Raw genomic sequence first — 22,548 nt, forward strand, 5'->3', positions numbered from 1 at the left:
GCTACACACCTGTAGTAAATAAATATGCAGTTCTGTAGCTGCATTTTGGAAATTTTTACAGTCTCCTTTGCTTTTACACATCTCTCCATTGCGATTGGGCTTTTGTCTCTCATCTCTATCCAGAGACTGGGCATTTGTGTTAAGCTAGTCCCTAAACTCGACCTATGAAAGCGTTTGGTCACACACACCTCTGCTAAAATAACATATTGATGACTTGAGGGAGCCATAACAGTGTGAATGAAAGGCATACCTGCCACCTTCAACTTCAAGTCAAGGCCAACCTTATTTATTGATTTCCTGCTGGTAGCTGTGGTCATTGTGTAAAGAAAGCAACGGTGGGGCCAAAAGGACCTTTTTAAAGACAGAGGCAATTTGAATGTCTGGATGAAAAGGTCAAAAGCCATTCGTAAAACTTTCAGATTATTTTATCACTACAGTAGAGGTTAGTTTTTGTTAAACTGCTCCCGGCTATCTTCAATGGTGTGTCATATTCCAAATCTATTTTGCGGCCGAAGCCAGACGGCAAAAATGAGACCGGTTTGTTTTTCCTGACATGTCAGAACTTTGTTTGGTACATGGACTGCATAACAGCCTTATTTGCAGCTTGAAAAATACAAGGCTATCTGGTTGAAAAGGTCACTCAAGGTAGTTCTGAGAGAGGAGGCACACACTACTATATTTCATCTGGCTTTATGTGTAATCCTGATGTCATGTTTTTTTGCACTGATAGAATAAAGAAGCTAATCTTACGTTCAACAGTTTTTTTTTACAGTCAAGGCTGCTGTCATTCAATGGAGTGTTTCACAGTGAAAGAAAGATCTTACGAGGTTTATACAACTTGTAATTTGCTGCTATTAGCAAATGCAGCCGGATTGTTTGGTGAAGGGTGCGGCACGAGTGGCTACTGTAAAATCTACTGGCAGTGAACAGGCATCATTTTGTGCGAGAGCTCCACCTCTTTAACAACAGTCTGGCTATGAGAGAGAAAATCCCACACTTTGATGTTCTTTCAGGGTGGTTGAGTTTTATAACATGTTATAACTGGATCAGAGCTGAAATCTGGGCTCTAAGCTCAGAGAACCCGCAGTAACATTATAACTGATGATTGGTTAGTGGACCAAATAAAGATATGACGTCCGATCTATTTATTTTTCTACACTGCAAATCTTGTTTTCTTTCTAAATGCGGAAATAATTCAGTCTGCTGTGATGGCCTACTTTCTGTTTTTCTGTGCATTTGTTTTCCAGTCCTCATATCGTGTTCCTGTCTCAGAGCGTGTTAACGGGTGAGAGGAACCTCTGCGGGGCAAGACTGTGCCATGAGATCGCCCACTCATGGTTTGGGCTGGCTATAGGAGCTCGGGATTGGACGGAGGAATGGATTAGTGAGGGTTTTGCAACATATTTAGAAGATGTGTTCTGGACCCAGGTTCAGCAGGTAACAGTCTAATTGGCATATGGTGGCCTGTCGACCCCGTGTCTGTGTATGGCTCATCACAGAGTCATTTTTGTCACACAAAAGACACGTTTTTGGCTAAATTTTCTATTCATAAAGTTCTAATGTAAGTGAAAGCCTTCGGAGGAAATGACAGGTATTGCTGATACCTGTCCATTTCCTTTTAGGTTTAAATTGAACTATTATTAAATTATTATATTATTATTTTAATTAACATTTGCCATCAACTGTACTAATGTACATCCCATGAAAATTTGTATGTATTCAGCACTTATTAGAATAAATACACTACAGTTTAAAGGTTTTAGATCACTTATTTATTCCTTATTAATATTTCTTCTAGTTTGTAGAATAAAAAACATATAAAAATGTGATAATGAGAATTATCTCATTACTTAAACTTGCTACCATTTGCCTTAAATTTACAGAATTTGGATTTTGTCATCCAATTTCTTTAGGTCTCACCCCAAGATGCTTCTTAAACAGCATCACGTATTTCCCATCTATACTCTTATTGGTTGCCTTTTCCTGACCTCGCTATTAAGTCCTTCTTTTTCTTATGAAAAAAGTTCTGTTTTCACAATTATATTTGATCTAAAAAATAATTTCAAATATGTAAGCAAATACCTGTAAATCAAATGATCTTTAAGATCGTGATCCTAAACATTTGATTGGTGGTGCATTGAACTGAACAGGATTTAGTCATAGCATCATACATTTTAAGTAGCTCTATTAAGTAGATTTCTTGTAATACTTAGAGATGCACTGATACTAAAGTTCTCCACCGATAGCTGATTATTCAGTTACATCTGCCTATACTGATTCTGAATATAAAAATAACATTTCTTTACTTTCTGAATGTTATTAGTTCATATAATGACTATTCATATTGAACATCAAGCTGGTGATGTTTCGTCACATTTTCTATATACAGAGCACAAATTCATGGCATTTTCCTGTCCTCATTCGATTGACAGAATATATCAACCCTGACTATCGGCTGTTTTTAAATGATTCCTTTTATCGACCGATACCGATATTGGCAGATATATTGATGGATCTCTAGTAATACTATTTCTAATGCTTACCAAACTAGAGCTTGTTTTTGTGCGTGATTCTGTGCAGTATCAACACAGCAATTTACTGCAGTCAGAGTGTATGTATTACCTTTGTATTGGTGCTTTGTATTGAAACTGCAATATCAGTAAAGTGCTTCCAGTATATTTTACAACACAGTTTGTTTAATGCTAAAACACCTTTGAATTTGAGCAGTTTGAAGCAAACGCACTTGTTTTTGTCTTTAACAGCTGGGTTGTGGAGAGGCCGAGGAGCAGAAACAGTTGAAGGCCTTGTTACGCTGGAGGAGACTGAGTGATGAGCTGCAGAACTCTGAAGAAGAGCTGCAGGTCCTCAGGTCTGAATGGCAAAACCTCTCTCCTGAGCTACTCATAATATACAGTAGTTAAAGTAGTAAAGCTACAGTCAAGCATCTCTTCTGATAACTTGCTTAGGTACATTATAAAGTACTGAATAAAAGAAGCTTTTTTGGAGGGGGGTTTTATTAAAATAACTTGGCTCAAACAAGGATATCATTGAGACTTGAGTGAATACTTATTACATTGACAGCATTAAACGTAGCCGGTAAATACAGAGTGAGGTACAAAGATAGATTTTTACCTCTGCTCTGTAAACTAAGCTCAGAGAGTGTCTATTATTAGAGGTTATTGTTAAGGTTATTGGCTATATAATACACAAAGGCATTGATTATAAAATACATAACAAGAAGTTAATAATATATTCAATGATCTGGTGCCTTGGCCCATTCAGATTTCGTAAATTGGTTTAGGCAAAGCCACTGTAATGAGTAATCAGCTCAAGTATAATGTGTCATCGACTGCTTTGGAAAAACAATATATTTCCACATATCGAAATCCCATATGCATTCAAATTTCCAGGGGAGATTGATTTAAGTGTGCGCCTTAAATAGTTGACATTTCTGTCTGCACTGAATTATTTAGAACATGTCATTGCATGAGTAATATTTGGTAAAAGACCTAACGCAATGTCCTCATATAAAGAGCACAATGTGATAAGGTTATTAGGTTTTATGTAAGTCTCAGGTAGGAATAGATTACCAGTGGCTTAACTTTTAAGAATGGGAAAACGAGAGTGCGTGTTTGTGATCGAGCTTATCGGGAATTCAGCTGTCACAATACCAGCATGTTTTTAGGATCCACACCTGACAGAATATGTCTGGCCCTTCCAAGGACCCACACCCATTGGAATCTCAGGGATAAAGTGTTCAGACAGAACAGCGCTGGAAAAATATGCGTGTCTCAAAACATGTATCATGTAACGTCTCTATAACCAACGCTATGACAGGAAAGCATGTCGAAAGCATTTTTCTTAACGTACTGTACTTTGCCAAGGCATAACGTCGGTCAAACGTTGTTCTAATCTTGATAACCAAGAATCAGTAATAATTTGCAACGCACGTAGTCAGTAAACACTAGAATATACCTCACCATGACTGTTGTAGAACACGAAGCATTTTTCTTAACATGTACTGTGCCAAGGAATAACGTTGAGTAAACGTTGTTCTAACGCATACTACCAAGAAGCGGTTATAACTCGCACGTAGTCATGAAACACTCGAATTGACCTCACCGTGACTATAGTAGAACACAAAGCATTTTTGTACTGTACTGTGCCAAGAAATAATGTTGGTCAAACGTTGTTCTAACGTTGTCCTAGCGTAGTTTACCAAGAAACTGTTATAACTTGCACATGTTAAACTGTTGTCAACAAGCACTAGACTGTACCTCACCGTGATTATAGTAGAACACAACGCAAAGTTTCAATGTGAAAAAGGCATCTCTATGACCCAGACAGTAAGAGTAAGTTAGTGATTCTCATTGATCGTGACACACACACACTGCCCACTAATCAAGAGTAACTGTTTATTTGTTTGTTTTTCCATGCATTCATCTGGAAGAAAAGGCCACCTATTGTGTTCAATGAAAACCTGTCACACTTTTCATTGAACCGTTTTAGGCACTTCCACAAATACACGGACAGCCTGTGGGTCAGGAAGAAATACTATGTGCTTTTTAAAGGAGCTACCCCTTATCACACACATACAGAGAGAGAGAGAGGAAGACGCTCTGCTTTTTATTTCTGGAGGAAAACCAAATGTAAGCATCAATAATGTAGAAGCGATGTGAGTGTCCCAAATACAGCAAGAAACTCATAGGAAGCCCAGGACATTATAAATACAGTTGACCTGTATCTGTTGATCTGGGTTGGGATCTCTGACTGCCACATAAACATTATCAACTCAGATATACCAAATATCATTTACTCGCCCTCTTATCATTCCAAACCTGTATGACTTTCATTTTACTGCAGAACACAAAAGAAGATATTATGAAGAATGTTGGTAACCAAACAATGGCGGTACCCACTAACTTGCAATGGTTTTGTGTCTATACAATAAAAGTGAATGGGCACTGTCATTGTTCAATTACAAACATTCTTCTAAATTTCTAGTTAAGCAGGTGTGAAATGACAAGAGGGTGAGTAAATATAATTTTTGGGTGAACAATCACTTAAAATGTTTACACTCACTTTTACGGTTGCAATTGCTTAGCAACCACCCAAAGTACCTTAGCTACCACATAGCAATGTCTTTGCAACCATCAGGAACATCAAAATGGGAAAACCTCAGCAACTGCACAGCAACCACCCACCTTTTTTTGGAAAGCTAGTTTAGATATATATGCTTTTTCAGTTGTAGGAAACTGAAACGCCATATAAGGCGAAACACCTGTCTATCTTTTTTGAAAATCTGACTTTATTTCACAGAGACATTGGACTGTGTCGACCAGCACTGGGGGTACACGTGATCACACAGATAAGACATTAAAGCATGATCAATCATACTGAGGTTTTTCACCATTGAATCCGTTTTGACACAAAACAAGCGAACAAAAACAGATAGCTGGAGAAAGAATGTACACACACTATCAATACGACCATTTGTCTGCACACGAAAATAAAAAAATAGCTGTTGTCTGGGTGAGCGGCGCCTGAGTATCGATCACATTTTTACAAGAGCCTTTTATTGGCAAGACCAGTTAATCTCTCAGAGAAGATCAATAGATTTTAACCGAGGTCGTCATCTCGCGCTGAGATGGTCAGCACTCAAAGCTCTGTTTTTCTCTCTCACGATCTACCTTCACACACAGAAAGGAAACACTCCATCAGTTGCAAACCGTCTAGTCCTGGAAACCTATAAATAAAAGTGTCTACATTTGCGTAGTTCGTGTTATGATTAACTGCTTATTTAAGGAGACAGTTCACCCTAGTATAATTTATAGAACGATCCTTTTATTTCAATCCCATATGACTTTCTTTCAAGAAGCATTTTTTAAAGAATAAACAAGTTTTTATCCATGCTACTCATTTCAATATAAAAATGTCATATACAAAAAACACAGGCATCTTTTTTTTGTGACTTAACACAATTATATGCTACTCTTAATGTGCACTTATGTGCTGTTGTTGCTTAAGAGCCATAAAAACCAAGCATTACAGTAATATATGGTGCTGTAGATGGAGAATCTATCCGAGCCGTAATGGTTTTCTGAATGCAATGGCTTATACATTTAGTAAACTGTTAGATGGCCTTAATATGCTGATGTCAGTATAATCATACCCGGATCGCTGTGGATGAAGCTCTTATCAGGCTACAGTATGATTTGATGTACATTCGTGTGTTTGAACCTCAGGCCCAATAAAGAGAACACAGGGGAGGTGAGCGAGTCTGGTGCGTCAGTAGTGAAACATGCCCTCAACCCTGGAAAACCCTTCATGCAAGTTCACTACGTAAAGGTACGAAAGCTCCATTTCTCAGGGATATCTGGAGACTTTAGGGTTCTGTAGGTTTCTTCTCTCTCTTACTTTCTCAGGGCTACTTCCTCTTGAAGTTTCTGGCTGATCAGGTTGGCGAGGAGAACTTCCTTCTGTTCATCAAAGCCTTTGTGAGAAAATTCCACGGCAGGCTCATTCTCTCACAGGTGAGGGCACTTTGAATGGAGCCGTCCGTTAATTCAGCCAAATCGCAAATGTTGGCGTTGGACGATGTATGCGTATTTTGACGGTCATTTCAATCTCAATGTCATTCCATCAGCTTGTATGAGGGAAAGAATGCAATGACCCCCCCCCCCGATTGTGTATTACCTTGACTTGATTTGAGACAGGGCTGTTTGGCACATATTTGTTACCAGCATGCTTTGTTTAAAGCTAGAGCAGTTATTCCTAACTCTCTCAAACTGCATCAAAACACACCGAAAATGCAAATATGGAACTCGAGTTGGAATATATTCAGTAATAAAAACAACTTTTTAAAAAACAAATTTATGGATGCATCTTGTGCAAAGCCACCACTGTGTTTGTGCATTGTTTGGGACAGAGACTTGCAGCATAGTTCTTTATGATTTGTTATTGGAGAGAACTGTCTAATCACATTTAACTAATCACATTTTAAAGCTTAACATTTTGTTCTATTACAGTATATGGATATAACAAAAAAATCCAAGTAGCCCTAAATCCTGCACAAATACCCTCTGGGCTTACAATTGTAGTGGCTTTTTTTGTAAACACTGTTCTTCATTTGTAGTGTTTCTCTTGTAGGATTTCTTGCAGATGCTCCTGAACACATTTTCTGCAATGAGCAGGTAGGAAGAAACTGTGTCAACACTGGCTGTATGAAGTGTGTGCTCTTTAGTTGCTCAATGAAGCACATCTCCTCCTCAGCTGCTCTGCCATTATTTTCATTACTGTGGAATGATGTGATCATTGAGTCTGAAGTATTTGGCCAAACCAGACCTTTACAGGCGTCTTCTCCAACCCTACAGTACCTCAAATTATTTTTCCACTGGCATGTTTCCTCAGACTTGTGCATCGTAGTATTTTCTTTTTCACTTTCCACTCTCTCATCACTCACAGGTTGTCCATGTTGTCCTTAAAATTTCAAAAGAAGCTTTGAAATATGAAGCTCTTTAAAATATTTGTGTGCTTTGTGGTCAATGGGAAGTCTAGAGTATCTTCTTTTTTTATTTGATATGTTTTATTATTAACGTTACTTGTATAGAATCCAGACAGCCGTCTGATGCCAAATTTGTTTTGTACCTATATGTACATATTCAACCCATTGTGAAATCTGGTTAATCTGGTTCATTTTGACCATGCAGAATAAATAAATAAAGAATATATTTAAAATATACAGCCATAGAAAAAATTAAGAGACCATTTCAAGCAATTCCAGGTGTATTGTGGCCTTTTCAGTCCAATGTCTGACGAACTTGTTGAAACAAAATCAAACCTCAGGAGTAAGAAAGTCATCCAACAGTAATGTGAAAGACTTTTCTGTTATATTGCTCAAAAGTGAATATTAACGTGTTTTCTATGCATTATTTAAAGTCTGAAAAAATAATTTTTCTGCAAATAAATGCATATATTAACAATATTTGTATTTGCGAAAATATTAGTAGTAGTTCACACAATTAAAAAGATAGACCTATCATTTTACCTAAATAGTGAACTCTGAAAAACTGTCAATAATAATGAATTGGTCTCTTAATATTTTTCCCACAGATATATTATATATCAAAAAATATCAAAAGAAATATAATTTTTTATTTTTATTATGCTGACTTTATAATGAGTCATGACTCTGAATTGAGCACAACTTTCACATTGAAACCTTCAGCTGTCTCCCCTAATCTCTCTATATACTGTTTATTTCTCATCCCTGTTTCGTCTCTGGTTTGTCGTGTTGTCTCCATATCCTCATTAAGGCCTGGCCACCGGCCGATGATTGATTAAATTACATTAAACTGAAAGGTAAGGGCGTTCAATATTTGTGTCTGCCGCTCAGAAGTGTAAACATTCATGGCGGCACAACGCTGGAAGGGCAGATTGATGTGGTGAAACAATCACAGATGGGCCTCTTTGTGTCAGATCAAAGACAGATCAATGCCTTCATGGAAAACCTTTCCTCCTACACCACTTCCCAGTTACGGAAGTCCTGTAAATGTCTGTTTGACTTGGTTCGTTGATTTACGCTTTACTTGATCCAGTGTCGTCTTACTTCCCAAATATGAAATCTCTGGCAAAGGATTATATTATATAATCATAATTACTAGTGATGCGTGCTGCCTTTCTAAGAACTTAGAATTTTACTTGGCAAATGTTAAAATGGCGGAAAAACCCACAGACTCACTTTGAGAAGGGGAAATCAAGCTGTACTGTAGAACATAGCAGGGATTTAGACTCTTGACTTTGGCAACCTGGCAACCGTTCACATCACATGCAAAGTTATGTGATATTTGAGCTACATTGAAGTTGCTCAAATGTAACAGTTCTGATTTATTTTCAGTTTTTTTAGTTACAACATAAGTGCCATAGATTATATAAATTACTAAAATAAACAATTACTTTAATAAAGTTGTGCTTTTTGCACATTATGTCTTGAGCCACAAAAAAATATAAAAAAAATACTAAAAATGAGTAATTTGCTCAATTCCCTTAAAGGTCCATATTTATATATATATGACATCTGTTTACATTTATTAACACACTAGAGTTTTGGAAATTGTGATGTATTTGCTACAGTATTTTGGACCTACAGTAGCATATAGGGATTGCTATTCTCATAAAATGTTTTGTATAAACTCATATCAGGTATGGCGTGAGTGTAGGTTATGAGACAATTAAAATTTTGGGGTTAACTATTCATCCATATTAACTATGATTCATTATCATAGCTTTTTATGCTAACTGTATTACTGAAATTGTACAAGCGTGGTAAATAAACTATTAAGAACGGAATTTGCTAAATATCTATCAGGTGCGGTATTGCATTGCATCATTTACAGAAATTAGTGCTTTCAAACGATGCTTTTACATTTTAAATGATCTCTAAGTGAGCCATAAGTTATTAATCGTGCATTACCGCATGACCAATCATCTGAGGACACATTTTACATGTACATCTGAGTGTACATCACAGTATCTTCCGATTAGCCCTCATGCTTCATTAAACCCATCTCTGTGCAGACTGATCATCGCTTCTATTTGCTGACAATACGAAACGCACCGTGACCTGTTAGCAATCATAGTCCAGCAAGCTCGGTGATTTGTTCTGACACGGAGGGCTTTTCTCCTCATCTATGTGGAAATTTCTAGCTTTTCTTTTGTCATCACCTAAATGCTCTCGACTGCCATGTCAAAGGCCCAGACGTGTTTGGAGACACAACGTTCCTGCCCGAGAGAGTCCATTAGTTGATTATATGTGCTTTGCGTGTGTGCGTGTCTGCGCTCTTGTAAGTTAACGAGATTGATTTGCAGTGAGTGCTGAATGACTTCAATTACAGCCGAAGAAATGTGGGGGTGTGGGGAAAAACTAATCGGTACCTTATTGTCACATACAATGCTTGTACTCTTCCTGTTATTTAAGATTACATTTATTTGAAAGACGTCGGTTGTGTGCCACACTGAAAAAGAAACGCCATAAGACCTTGATTTTTTGTAATTGGGGTTACATTTACGCAAAAGCCATTTTCAATGCATTCAAAGTATAGTTTTTAAATGTCTTGCTGTGGCCAATGCCACTCTTTACCTGTACTGAGCTACAAAAAGTGCGTATGCTAAATGTATGCCTTTTCTCTTTCAGTCGAGGCATCACACTGGAAACCATCTTTTCAGACTGGCTAGATACACCCGAAATGCCAAAGGTAAGAATACGTAAGCCAGATCTATTTTGAGCCGTTGGCTTATTCGAGCTAGATCAAAGCACTGTATTTTGCAAAATGATTAAAAGCAGGTTTGTTACACAACGTGTGAAGGACGGTCTCATGCCTGTCACTCAGAATGTAAAACCATTTCTGCAAGATCAATCAATTGTAGAACGCACACAGAACTAAAATGACATTAATGAACCTGCTTAAGAAGTTTTCACACAGGGTGCCACAAGCGTTATGACATACAGTCGATGACTAATGTGAAACCGTAAAGCCATGTCTTTTTCCTCCGGTGTTGATCATGGTTTATTGTGAAATTTAAACATTATTTTTCAGTTTGAAATGTGGTCGCGATATGAGGTCTCCAGTTGATCCAGTTGAGATTGTTTGTGGAAGATGTTTTCCATCTTTTCAAATAGATCTTTATCATGTTAGCAATTTCTTCAAGATTTCAGAATCTTGACTTGACAACCATAGCAGAGCAGAAGAAGACCTATTTGTTCATCCATCCTGAATTTATGTCTGGAAGAAGTCAATTCAAACATTTGTCTCAGTCCGTTCCAGCACAGCAAGTCCGTGTCACAGTTTTGAGCATGAATTTGCTTAATTCGCTAACCAGACATTCGATCTAATGACACGTGGCTTCCAAAACCAGCACTGGAAATTTGTTTTTAGATAAAACCCTGTTTTTTTTCCTGTTTGTTGCCATTACTGTGTTCTCAAACATTCTTTTAAAATAAATAATGGCAGGAAATAGTCCAACCCCACAATAAACAATCACAACCACACACACATGCGACATGGAGAATTGAGATGGGAAAGAATCATTTTCCATCGTGCTGTTTTTAGACTGTCTTCGAGCAAGCACAATAAGTTAGTAAATAGTGTTTTTTGAGTTACATTTAAGAAGGAGGCACGTTCTCATTTTAGTATTTCATTGGATGAAAAGCTGTGTAGTGCCACATGAGTAAACTAAATCTTTGTATTTTAGTGCAACAGAATGAGTTTATAAAGCTTTTATCTATTACACGTGGATTTGTTAGGAGTACATTAGCGTCCCGATGACCTAAAAAAAACACCCATGAAATAAAAGCCACAAAGTTTTCCCTTCGCTATTTTCCCTTTAAACCCCTCCATTTTCACGGGGTCTTTAAGACCTAAGAAATCTGAATCTCATGACCTCCTTTGACTCCACTCACTCGGGTTGATGTTAAAAGGATACGCATCCTCTTAAATCTTAATTCTGACATTTACCTTTTAAATGGAAAGCAAGGGGGCTGTCAGATCATTAGCTGGGGAGCAGCTTCCAGACAATAGCCGCGGTCCAAGATATAAGGGTAGACAGAGACAAATTCTAAGATTGTTTCATAGAACAAAGTGGCATTCGCTGAAATGTCAAGCCTACTCCCACCTCACCGATCAGCTGAAAGTTAATGTGCAGAGCTTTGGAGAGTGATTGTGCACGAATACAACTAAAGCTCAACATTAAATTCTTGAGGCAAGTTTCTTTTCAAACAAAAACAAGAAAAGATCAAATGTGAAATCGTGTCTATTGTGACAAACTTATTGATGCTCATGAACACAACATAAAACTCACTAAAGTCAACATGAAACCCCATTAACAAATCATTTTGCTCCTTCAATTTGATATATCCAAGTGATTGGCAAAGAAGCGGAAACGTGACGACACATGAGCCGTTGGTTGCAATTCGCAACCTCAATGCTAGATGTCGCTACATTTCATACTCTGGACCTTTAACTATTAAGAAACTATTACTATTAATTGTGATTGCGCTAACTTTTATATATACTATAACAGAAGCCTAAAAGTATGTCGAAATAGCATTAACCAATTAGCATGTGTTGGCAATTACCTAAAGTAACTTTGTTGTTGGGTGGTTAATAAAACCAGAAAAGAGAATAAAGAAAATAAAGACAAAATTATTATCTAAATCACGTGCATTGATGAAAAGACTATCATCTTGCTTTATGAAAGTAAATAGGTACAATATTGATTTAAAGTTGACTGAAATTAGTAGCAGATAATATAAAAAGCATCAAAAGTTCCAATGGAAAAGTGAGAACCGTTAGCACGTCTAACATCTTAAAAAGCGGTCACCGCCTATACAAAAGCAGCACACTACTGTTAACTGTTCAATACCAGTTAATTTCCGGGCGTTTGGGAGCGTATGCAGACGTGTTAATTCAGAAATATCACGTTTACCGTGTATACCATCAGCGTGTGCGTAGAAGGGAGGTTGTGTGTGTGTTTGTGCGTACTTTACGAGTTTGGCTGCGAGAGGGGGCTGATTGCAGCGTCTCACAGGAACACAAAGGCCTGGCTGTGCTGGGAATGAGGCAGGCAATCTGGGCCATAAAACAGCTATGTGTGGTATCTAAGTTAACAATGGTAGTTTGCAGCTTGAGAGTCAAATTCTGCTCAGCCCACTCTGCTTTCTCGAAAGTGCACGACAAAGACACATTTGTATGGAAACAAAAATAAATACAGTACATTCTCTTCAACTTTCTCAAAATAGCCGATAAAGTCATGTATTGCACATGCATAAGACACTAAAAAAGAATGTCCTTTGTTGGACATGCTAACAATAATAAGTAGTTTGAATAATAAGTCGTTTGTTTTAAAGAGACAATATACCTAAAAATGATCATCATCATGTCATTTCAAACCTGTATGACTTTCTTTCTTCTGAAAAACACAAAAGAAGATATTTTGAAGAATGTCAATAATCAAAATACATCGGACCCGATTGACTTCAATTGTAAAGACAATTACAACATATTACCACATAGACGCTTCTCCAAATATCTTAATTTGTGTTCTACAGAAGAAACAGTCTTATAATGGTTTAGAGCCACACGGTGTGGAATAAACAATGACAGTATTTAACATTTCACATCTCTTACAACTTATGTACAGGGAAGCAACATTGTCTTTAGAAAACGTAAACATGGTGCTTTGAAAAAATAGAAATTGAATCAATCGAAGAAAAAAATAGCTAGTAATTGCTTGGACATTTTGCTATAATGTACATTAGAGTTTTGGCATATGTAGTACTTCCTCCAATTAGTATTGTTAAAAGAAGTGGAATAAGTAAATTTGTCAATATTTTCTTCCATCGTTTCTTATTACCTGAGAGAGGTGTCACTATACCTGCCTTTGTGTTTACACATCTTTACGCACACACGGCTCATCAGTTTTAAAGAAACAAACATAGTGAGAACAGCCGGCATCGAAGAAGCCTGTGTGCATGCTTGTATGTTTGTGAAGGAGAGAGAGAGAGAGAGAGAAAGAGAGAGAGAGAGAGAGAGAGAGAGAGAGAGAGAGAGAGAGAGAGAGCCCCTCCTCAGCAGCACGGGGAGTTAACGCAGTTGATTACAATGAAGCTCCGTTCCCAGACCTTTTACTGCTGTCTACTCTCTCTCTCTCTCTCTCTCTCTCTCTCTCTCTCTCTCTCTCTCTCTCTCTCTCACTCACCTTCCTGTGTCCACCTCATCTCTACACCTCCCTCATTCCTCCTCATTTGTTACTCGTTCACCTCACTTCTCTCACCGCGTGTGCATGCGTGTGTGCGATCGAGGGAAGGTATTCACCGTGCGGACGCTACACGCTTTAATAAGGTTAAGTGCAGCGCGAGCGCGTGCGGGATCTCAGAGGAGACGGGAGCATTAGAGTAGTAACTCCTCCGTCTTTCAAACTCGTGCTGCTCATCACAGAGCTTGTTTGCCGTCAGGAAGGAACAAGTGACTCTCCCTCTCTCTCTCCCTCTCTCTCTCTCTCTCTCTCTCTCTCTCTCTGTCTCTCTCTACATTCTGCTGCTCTCTTCCTCTCGTCCAGTGGCTGAGGGACGCCAGCTCAGAATGGTTGCAGACTCCAGTGGTGGAAGAAGTCAGAGAAGAGGTAAGTGCACTTTGTGAGCTCTAGAAAACTGAATTTCCAATAGTGCTCTTTGAATGTTTGTATCGTAATGCTTTTGTGACTAAATAGTCAATTATCTGTACTGTGCAACACGTAGCACTTTAGATAATAGGTCTAGGAAAGTTTGTGAAGTCTCTTGAGTGGTTAGCGTTTGCTTGTGCTCGAGGTTTTGATTCATTTTTATAATTCCTGTGATGTTTTCGTGGGAGGTCTGTGCTGTTTCTTGTACCTGGAGCATCCCTCAGTGGCTAACTGAGGATATCACACTGTATTTTTGTTCTGCGTGAGGAAGAAAAGCTCTTCTGTTCTTTGTGTAGATGCTGCAAGTGTCTCCTTGCTCGTCCTTCAGTCTTTGAATGTGTTTCTGTGATCTATAAATGGCAGAGAAACTCGTTGAATTGAGCTCGTATGTACTTTGGGAGCGTGTTATGACTTTTATGGTTTCATAACTGTCAAAATTAAGACACGGAAAGTGTAGAGGGCCAGAAATGTGGTACACCAGGTATCGTCCAACGTCTGTCTCTCCTCATTTGTCTCACTCTTTATCTCTCCCGTCTTCATCTGCCGCTTCCACAGGTTGCAAAATGGATTCACTTCAGCGGTTCCTGTGGAAAGGGCACCAAGCGGAAAAGAGCAGGGCCCAAGGGTAACTTCAAAGAGGTAAGAGCCCATCAAGCACACTTAAATTGATCCTCATTCCTTTCCAATCACTGCCCTCTCTTCCAAACTCTGGGATCTTTTCGACCTCTCCGGTTAAGGAAATCTCTGTGATTTTGCTTAATCATGCCTAATCAAGTCGTCAACTCCCGCTCTGCTCGGGTCGCTGTTTGAACGCCGCTCGAGTCTGCACGTAGTTTTGTTTGCTTACTGCTGTGGAATAGGGCTATCAGATTTTAGCACACAGACGACATAGTCTGGAGGGCATTGAATGCTGGAAAAGGGCTCAAACATATGCCCGTTTTGTGTGTCCGCCCCTTGGCCCGTCATCAGAAAAAGATAGGTGGGGGTAAGATCAAGGGACGACTGGAAATAGCTTGCGGCTGGTCATTTTTGCCATATCATGTTATGGCAATGACTCATTCCTTTGAGGATCTGCTTGGACTTTTCAAAATGGCTGATTTTCAGCCAGGAAAGATACCTGTCGCTCATTGGGCATGTGATGTAATGCCTGTGCATGACCGTGGTTTTTGTTTACCGTTTTCCCCGGCCTTGTTTATCAGCTCTGTGAAGTTGTGCATACGTGTATATGGATTCCTCGGCACGCCTTTAGCCCGAATGTCAAACAGTTAAGATTTGTCTCTTTGGAAATGGAAAAGAAAGAGAAGCCGGTCGTGCAAATGTGGAATCTGCAAACCGCCTGGCTTAACACCACCAGAGAATTGGCCCTCTATTTAAATACGTTCATAGATGAGACTATAGTATTAAGATCATAAACAGTGTGTGTGGGTGATCGTGGGTATTTTGAGTGTGATTCAGGAAGTTTGAAAGAGTTAACTTCAAGTTTGACAATGATGTAATGTCTGCTCCAAGATACTGTTTTTGTCACATTAATAGTAGGTGTCTTTGTATATTTGTGTAAATTAGCGACTGAAGCTAAGAGAATTTTCTGGATTACATTCTAAAATGTCAGATGCTTCACATTTTTGACGACTACCATTGTCGTCTATAAGCTACTAACCTTAGTATTGGAAAAAGGTATTGTTGTGGGACAGTACATGGTACAGTAAAAGTTCACAGTACTCGGATATACAAGGGTACAAAATTCTAAAACTTTATTAGAAATGTCAGATTAAATAATGTAATGTTGAATTTAAAAATATATACAAATGAAATATATTCCCATTATGAGGCACATTTATTTAATCTTTTGTAGAAAAGTCATTGAAGCAAAAATAATTTCTTTGAAACATTCTCAACTCATGGGATAACAAGTGGATGTTTAAAATAGATTTTTTATTGGAAACTGTTGGTCTCAAACATTTGGACCCTTCTACATACTATGTACTGTAAATGTTCATGAACATGATGATCTTGTATCAAAGCCATACATTGGTGCTTAACTTAAAGGGATAGTTCAAAAAATAACATTCTTCTAAATATTTTCATTTGAGTTCTGCAGAAGAAAGTCATAAGTCATAAAGGCTTAAAAAACTGTAAGCTACTGCACTGGATTTGCCAAGGGATACATAACTTTTTTATGTAGACACAATATCTGTAAACATGTTTTACAGTTAACGTCGAAAATAACATCAGATCAGACATATAATGTGTATGTCTGCCGTACTCTCCTCACTACAGTCTGTCCGGCACCTGGCGAATTGACACGTTTGTTGCATGTAACTTCAGAGGACGTTGATGGCGGGGGGAGTAAAGACAGACGCAAGCTCGTGAAAGAAAAGAAAGGCCAATTACAGTCCAGTTGGCTCCGTACAATGACCAGGGTGTGGACGGAGAGAGAAAGAGAGCGAGCGAACGATTGTTTGAAGTGCTGCCATAAAAGCCAACCTGAAAGGAAACACTGGTGACCCCTCATCTCCTATGCCCCTTTCTCTCTCTCTCTCTCTCTCTCTCTCTCTCTCTCTCTCGCTCTCTTTCTCTCACACACACCCCACCTCCTTGTGTAAAACACTGGGTGCCCCTGGCTCTTCCAGGTGTATTTTATATTGCGCATTCACGGACTTCAAAAGCAAGCACACCAATCCTCTGCTCACCCATAAATCAAGCACAGGCTGGGCTCTTAAAGGGCCAGCGGGCCAAGAACACAGGCATCGAACACAATGCTCTCATAGGTAATTACATCATAGGTAATTGGCACAGTACAGGACCAGACACCCCCCCACTAACCCTAAACTGAGATCAGGGTCACTTTAATGTGAAATGAAAGTTTTGGGCCGGAAAAGAATGGGGTTTTATATCCTCCATTTGACCATGTGTGTGTTTGACGAGTTGATGTGCCATATTAGTTACGCTTTGTGATAATGAGCTTCATTTTTGCTCCATTTTCATCCAAAGCCAAACTAATGAGAGATCCTGTCTGCACTGGCTAACCGCAGGGACTCATGAGAGTGTCATACATTATCTAGCCTCCCACAGAGCTGCTAACCGTTTATACAGTACAAGGTGAAATATTCAGAATGGTGTCGACATTGAGTCACGGGTGTCCTGTTTGTAACCTGTTACTTTGGCAGATGCTTTTATGTCTCAAGAATCCAGAAGTTCACTTACAGTGCATTTATTCAATCCTTTTGCAAAAAATAAGCATACTTCCAGATCATTTGATTAAATTCTTAAGTTTAAGTGTATTTTAAATATACTTATCTCAATGTACTAGTAGTGTAAGTGTATTGTTTCAACGCTTACAATTGAAGTATACTTTAAGTGTGATGGTAAACTTTGGGTACACCACTAGTTTACCAAAACGTTTTTTCAATTACGCCATACTGCAAGTGAATTTATACTGTATGTACTGTATGCTAGATTACTGTAGTTCAATACTTTTAGCAAAGTACTCCTTGAAGTATGCTATCAGTAAACTACTATTTTAGTGAGCCAGATTCAAACCGATATCCCCCACATGAGCAGCACAGCTCAATACGCCAGAGTCATTTCTGTTTACACAATTACTGACATTCTGCATTTTGGCTTTCACCTGTACACCATCCTTCTTATGCCCTTACGTGAACTAAACAGTGATTGTTTAGGCCCTATTGTTGGTTTGGTGAGCAGGTAATCTAGTGGCTAGACACTATAGAAAGCTCCTCGTTGCTTTGTGGTTCGTCTCTTGTTGAAATCTCTCTTTGTTTATACAGTGTCAACGAAAGGAATGTTGGGTTGTCTGAAATTAAGGTCACATTCAAAAGTAACGTAATCCTTTCCTTAGACCGCACTGCTTGAAGCCGTAGTGACAAGCAGATAAGCTGATCTTCTAATCTTTTCTTTTTCTCCACGGCCGCTTCTTCAATGCCTTTTTCGGCTTTTGTTTCATATGGTCAGGCGTGCTTTTGAACGTTCAGCGGAATGCAGATGAAAGCGTTTGCTTGCGAGATGATGTGTTTTTGAGTCAAATCCAAATTCCTGTTGTTTGCTGACATTATCGTTACCTCAGAGAGCCAAATGGACGTTCCTGCGGCCTGTTCGATATTTTGCATGAATGTGCAGACCTTTATCAGAGTTTATCTTTGGAGGCCTCTGACAGCATAAACCCATTTTCGTTTTAGTACCGCGTACAGACATATCCAAAAGAGCCTGATTGCCATGACCTGTTTCCCACTACTCCTTAGAGTCCCAATCCCTCCCTGAAGTGTTTTCCGTGCGCTGCATCCTGAATCCAGTGCTGATTTGTGGGGATGGAGGAAGAAGTTCAGGAAATAGGCCCCTCAATCCAGGTCTTCTCTTAAAACACAAGTGAACAGAATGACAGACTGTAGATTTGATATTTGAGGCTGTGTGTGTGGGAGAGAGGGAGGTCTGCAGTTAGACAATATTTTGGCATCGGCCGATGTAAAAGGCCAACCCAAAAATGTGTGGTTCTGTACAGCCGTCAGGAATCTGATTCAGCTTGGTTCGGCAAGATCCATGAGAAAACAAACAGAAAGATTCCTTAACAAAAGCAAAACAAGTCTTACCTTTTCATTTGCTGGATCTCCTGGGCTGAAAGTGACGGAAGGGAGGGGAGGACTATTCTGACGGTTCACGATTCTGAATCATTATTTATGTTAACTTAGTGGCCATTAAAGGGAAAACTGATGAGTGCCTCAAACACACACCTGCACCCATAGACGCTGTACATGTAGCTACAAGCGTGATGAGCCAAAGATGGATGGCATTGATGGATGGATGACATTTATAGAGAGCAGGGTGTACGCTGTAAAAAAAAATTTTTGATTAGTATTTATGTCTTGTTTTTAACGAAAACATGACTTTAAAGGTAAATCTCTTTAAGCAGCATACTTGTTCTGGGTATGAAGATATTTTATACTTCTTTTATAGGATTTTCATTGCATTTAGCTTCTACCCATTTTGCAAATAGTTTATTTAGTTAAGAATAAACATTTAGTTCATTTATACAAATAATATAAAGCTAAGGAAGAAAATAAGAAACCACTGAAGTGTTTTTCTGAATGTTTTGTGGGTTTGTATGCAATAATTTTAGATTTTGAATACAGTAAAGCAAAGTTAACATTCAATAGTAATGTTTTGTATGCATTTTTGGATCAGTTTCGAAAATGAGTATTTGATAGACTAAGCCTGGTTCTAAATCATCCATGCGTTTTGGCTTGCTCGTAGTCTTTGTATCTTTCCTGAGGTTTGATTTTGTTCAAATTCAACAAACACTTTCCCACGAAACATGTAGAAATGCTGCTTAAATGTAAACTTAAATTTTTTCCCAGAGTAAACTATATTTTCATCTTAAACACAGTTTTGCTTCTCAAACAAATTCATCTCATTTTAAGGAACTCCAGAAAAACAAGCCAAAAACCCTGCCTTGAGCAGATGATTTTTGTAGTTCATGAGAGTGTTTGGATGTGGGAGGGAAGAGAGATGTCACAAGTGTCTCTTGTCTGCATGTGTGGGAATGATCAGGGGCCGCGTCCAATGGCGAAGGAGCAAGTTATGGGCAGAGGCTGCGAACAGGAACAAATGCTAGAATAAACCATGAAGTCATGTGCTTTTTATTACGCACGCACACACTTCACATTCCTCACATCAGAGAGATTTATACAACATGCAATCATTTAACCAGAAAAGTTATTTTAGGTTTGAATGTATTTAGAATTCAAAGTCAGAAGCAGATAGGCTCAAAGCTGCGACCAGGGTTGGCATTGTGAAGACCTAAACTTGTGTTGTGGTGTTTAAAGCGCATATGCGATGTAGATATTGGCCTGGCTTTATGAGCGCTGGTTTGTGCTAGATTGATTTTGTTTAAAGAAAAGCTAATGAAAAGGCAGATCAGTCACGTAACGCTGAAGAATTTTGTTACAAAAGCAGAGTCGCAAACACAATGGGGTGTACTGGCAGTGTACGACACATTTTTCCTGTTATTGCGGGTGTATGCCCCGGCATGTGCGTGTGTTTTTTAGCCTTAATGTGTGCCCACGTGTCTGCGTTTTTATTGTGAATTGCATGGCTGAGAGTTTCCACTGTGTGGGATGAATTGTGCTCCACCGGGGCGGAATAAGCAATGTCGGTGCTCTTCCGACTTGCCTCCAACTTCCAATGGAAGCCCATTATAATCAGCTAGCCTCATATTACTGATGGCTTTTATTTGATACGGTAATTGGGAGTGCTTGCATCGCTGGAGAACAGGGTAGAGGGTTTTAATATAGACCTAGGGTCTTTAAAAGCCAAAGCGTTATATGAACAGTATGTATATAAAAAGCTCTGCCACTCCCGGTGCATAAAAGCAAAACTCTGCGGTCTCTCTCGTTCGCCCGTTGCTTTTTGCTCTCCATCTCCTTTCATCCAGGATTGAAGTACTTTAACATGTGTCATGAGACCTCTGAGCTGGGTCTTACAGTGGTATTTAGCTTCACGCTACTAGAGAGGGATGAGGAGACAGGCAGCCTGTAGCGTATTTCTGAGTCAGGTGGAGAGTAATGGGCAACAGATTGACAGCTATATGGTTAGTACTTTTTAAATATGAATACAAAAAACCTACTTTGTTATTCCGTGTGGTGATACATGTGGAATGTTTCTCGTGTTAGGACGACTTAACCAAAATATGAGGAATAAAATAACAGGTACAAAATGTTAAAGGTCACGATATTGTGAAGGACTTGGGTGACCTGCCCAGCTTGTCACTTCCTTGAGAGAAAAAACAGCTCAGGCTATGGCCACACTAATCCTGATACATAAAGCTATAAAGCTTCAGAAGGGAGTGAAAATGTAAAAAACTTTACTCTAATACATTTATGTAATAAATATAAAGTATAATAAATAAATAATAGGCCAGTTCTTGGTTTGAGGCTAAATGAGTCGCATGACTAGCTTTTACTGTAATAGTATGGTTATAATCATTTTTCTTTTTTTATTTAAAGCTGCTTAGAAACAAAACAACATTGTAAAAAGTGATATGTAAAAATTCAATTGAATAGAATTTCGAAAATGTATTTCGTATTCAAATGTATCCACTTTGGAGAGCATTTTCAAAAAGCTTTATTCTTGTTGACAAAAACACTTCTTGTGCTGGATTCACGCAGCAGTCGCGTCTGTCCAGTTCATGTTCAAAGGGAAACATGCGTGCAGAACGTTGGCCGCTTTGATGGCGGTGCGCAAGTGGTGCTCGTGGATCCAAAGTCCTGCAACTTTCCACTGGCACGGCTCTTTGCAGCAGAAGATACAAATATTTAAACTTTTTGTGAACAGCAGCCACATCGGCTAAAAGGCGGCTGCCTTTCGGCAATTCCACCGCTCACCGCGTACCGTGTGAATCCAGCATTAATGCGGCTTTAAGGTCATATCGGAGACAAAAAAGATAAATTTCCAAATTTCCAATTTTGAACACCAAAGAGTGAAGATCTAATCAGTCCGTTTCAATCATCACAAACTCCAGCACCTTCTCTCTAAAGTTCTCTGAGGAATAGAGCTTGAAGCTTTTAACGTGAGTGGCTTCCTCACCGAAAAATCGCCACAACATCTCCAGTGTCATTAAATACCATCTGTGTTTGTCTTTCCAGTGCACATGGAAAAGGCATCAGTTAGGAAATGCACAGACACACGTAACTTTAACCGATTACACATGGTCCCTCCTCACTATTTCCACAAGCATGACGTTCAAGCTCCGAGTGGATTTATGTCAAATACCAATTTGCGGATAAATGCGCCTTCGTAAATAAGAGGTAGCATACTCAGACGGGCCCCGCGTAAAAGGCACGGCCCGTGTTTTGCATCATGTTCCCCTCGCCTGCGAAGGGCCTCATTTTGCGGGAACGAAATCAACGCTGGTGAATAAAACCTTAACGCAGTAACTCAGGCATCACTTCATCCCATTTCTCACTGGTTGTAAGCGCAGCACTCAAACATCTGTCTGGTGGGGGAAAAGGCCGAGGGAGACGGCGGGTCTCCCAGACGACTCCGCAGCTATTAGCCTCATTACGCTCCTCCCTCCCTTTCCTCTCTCGGTCTCTGAAGGTCTGCAGATCAGACTTATAAAGCCCACTGCGTACACAGCAGGCCCTTTAATGTGGAAGCTTAATGCTGTTGGGCTCACAGACGGAGAGATTATTGAGGGAGAAACATATGAATCCAATAACCGAGACTTTTAAAGGGGTTTATTTTGTCGTTTAAGCGCACAGATCAATTTGGCCCTAAGTGTTTCAGTCAAAGGGAAGGAATCGTAATAGGGCTTTTTGT

At 39.1% G+C, this 22,548-nt stretch overlaps 1 protein-coding gene across 1 annotated transcript in view; it reads left to right on the forward strand.

Annotated features, from left to right (window-relative positions):
- Positions 1–22,548, forward strand: part of aopep (aminopeptidase O (putative)) — a 62,142-nt gene that overhangs the window by 14,232 nt on the left and 25,362 nt on the right. Inside the window, exons 6-13 of the mRNA XM_079466877.1 lie at positions 1,248–1,437; positions 2,763–2,869; positions 6,246–6,348; positions 6,426–6,533; positions 7,150–7,193; positions 10,193–10,253; positions 14,116–14,178; positions 14,773–14,856. Of these exons, the coding sequence (XP_079323003.1) occupies positions 1,248–1,437; positions 2,763–2,869; positions 6,246–6,348; positions 6,426–6,533; positions 7,150–7,193; positions 10,193–10,253; positions 14,116–14,178; positions 14,773–14,856 (760 nt within the window). The remainder of the gene's footprint in view (positions 1–1,247; positions 1,438–2,762; positions 2,870–6,245; positions 6,349–6,425; positions 6,534–7,149; positions 7,194–10,192; positions 10,254–14,115; positions 14,179–14,772; positions 14,857–22,548) is intronic.

The sequence above is a fragment of the Barbatula barbatula genome, assembly GCF_947034865.1.
Source record: "Barbatula barbatula genome assembly, chromosome: 11".
In the NCBI taxonomy this organism is placed as follows: domain Eukaryota; kingdom Metazoa; phylum Chordata; class Actinopteri; order Cypriniformes; family Nemacheilidae; genus Barbatula; species Barbatula barbatula.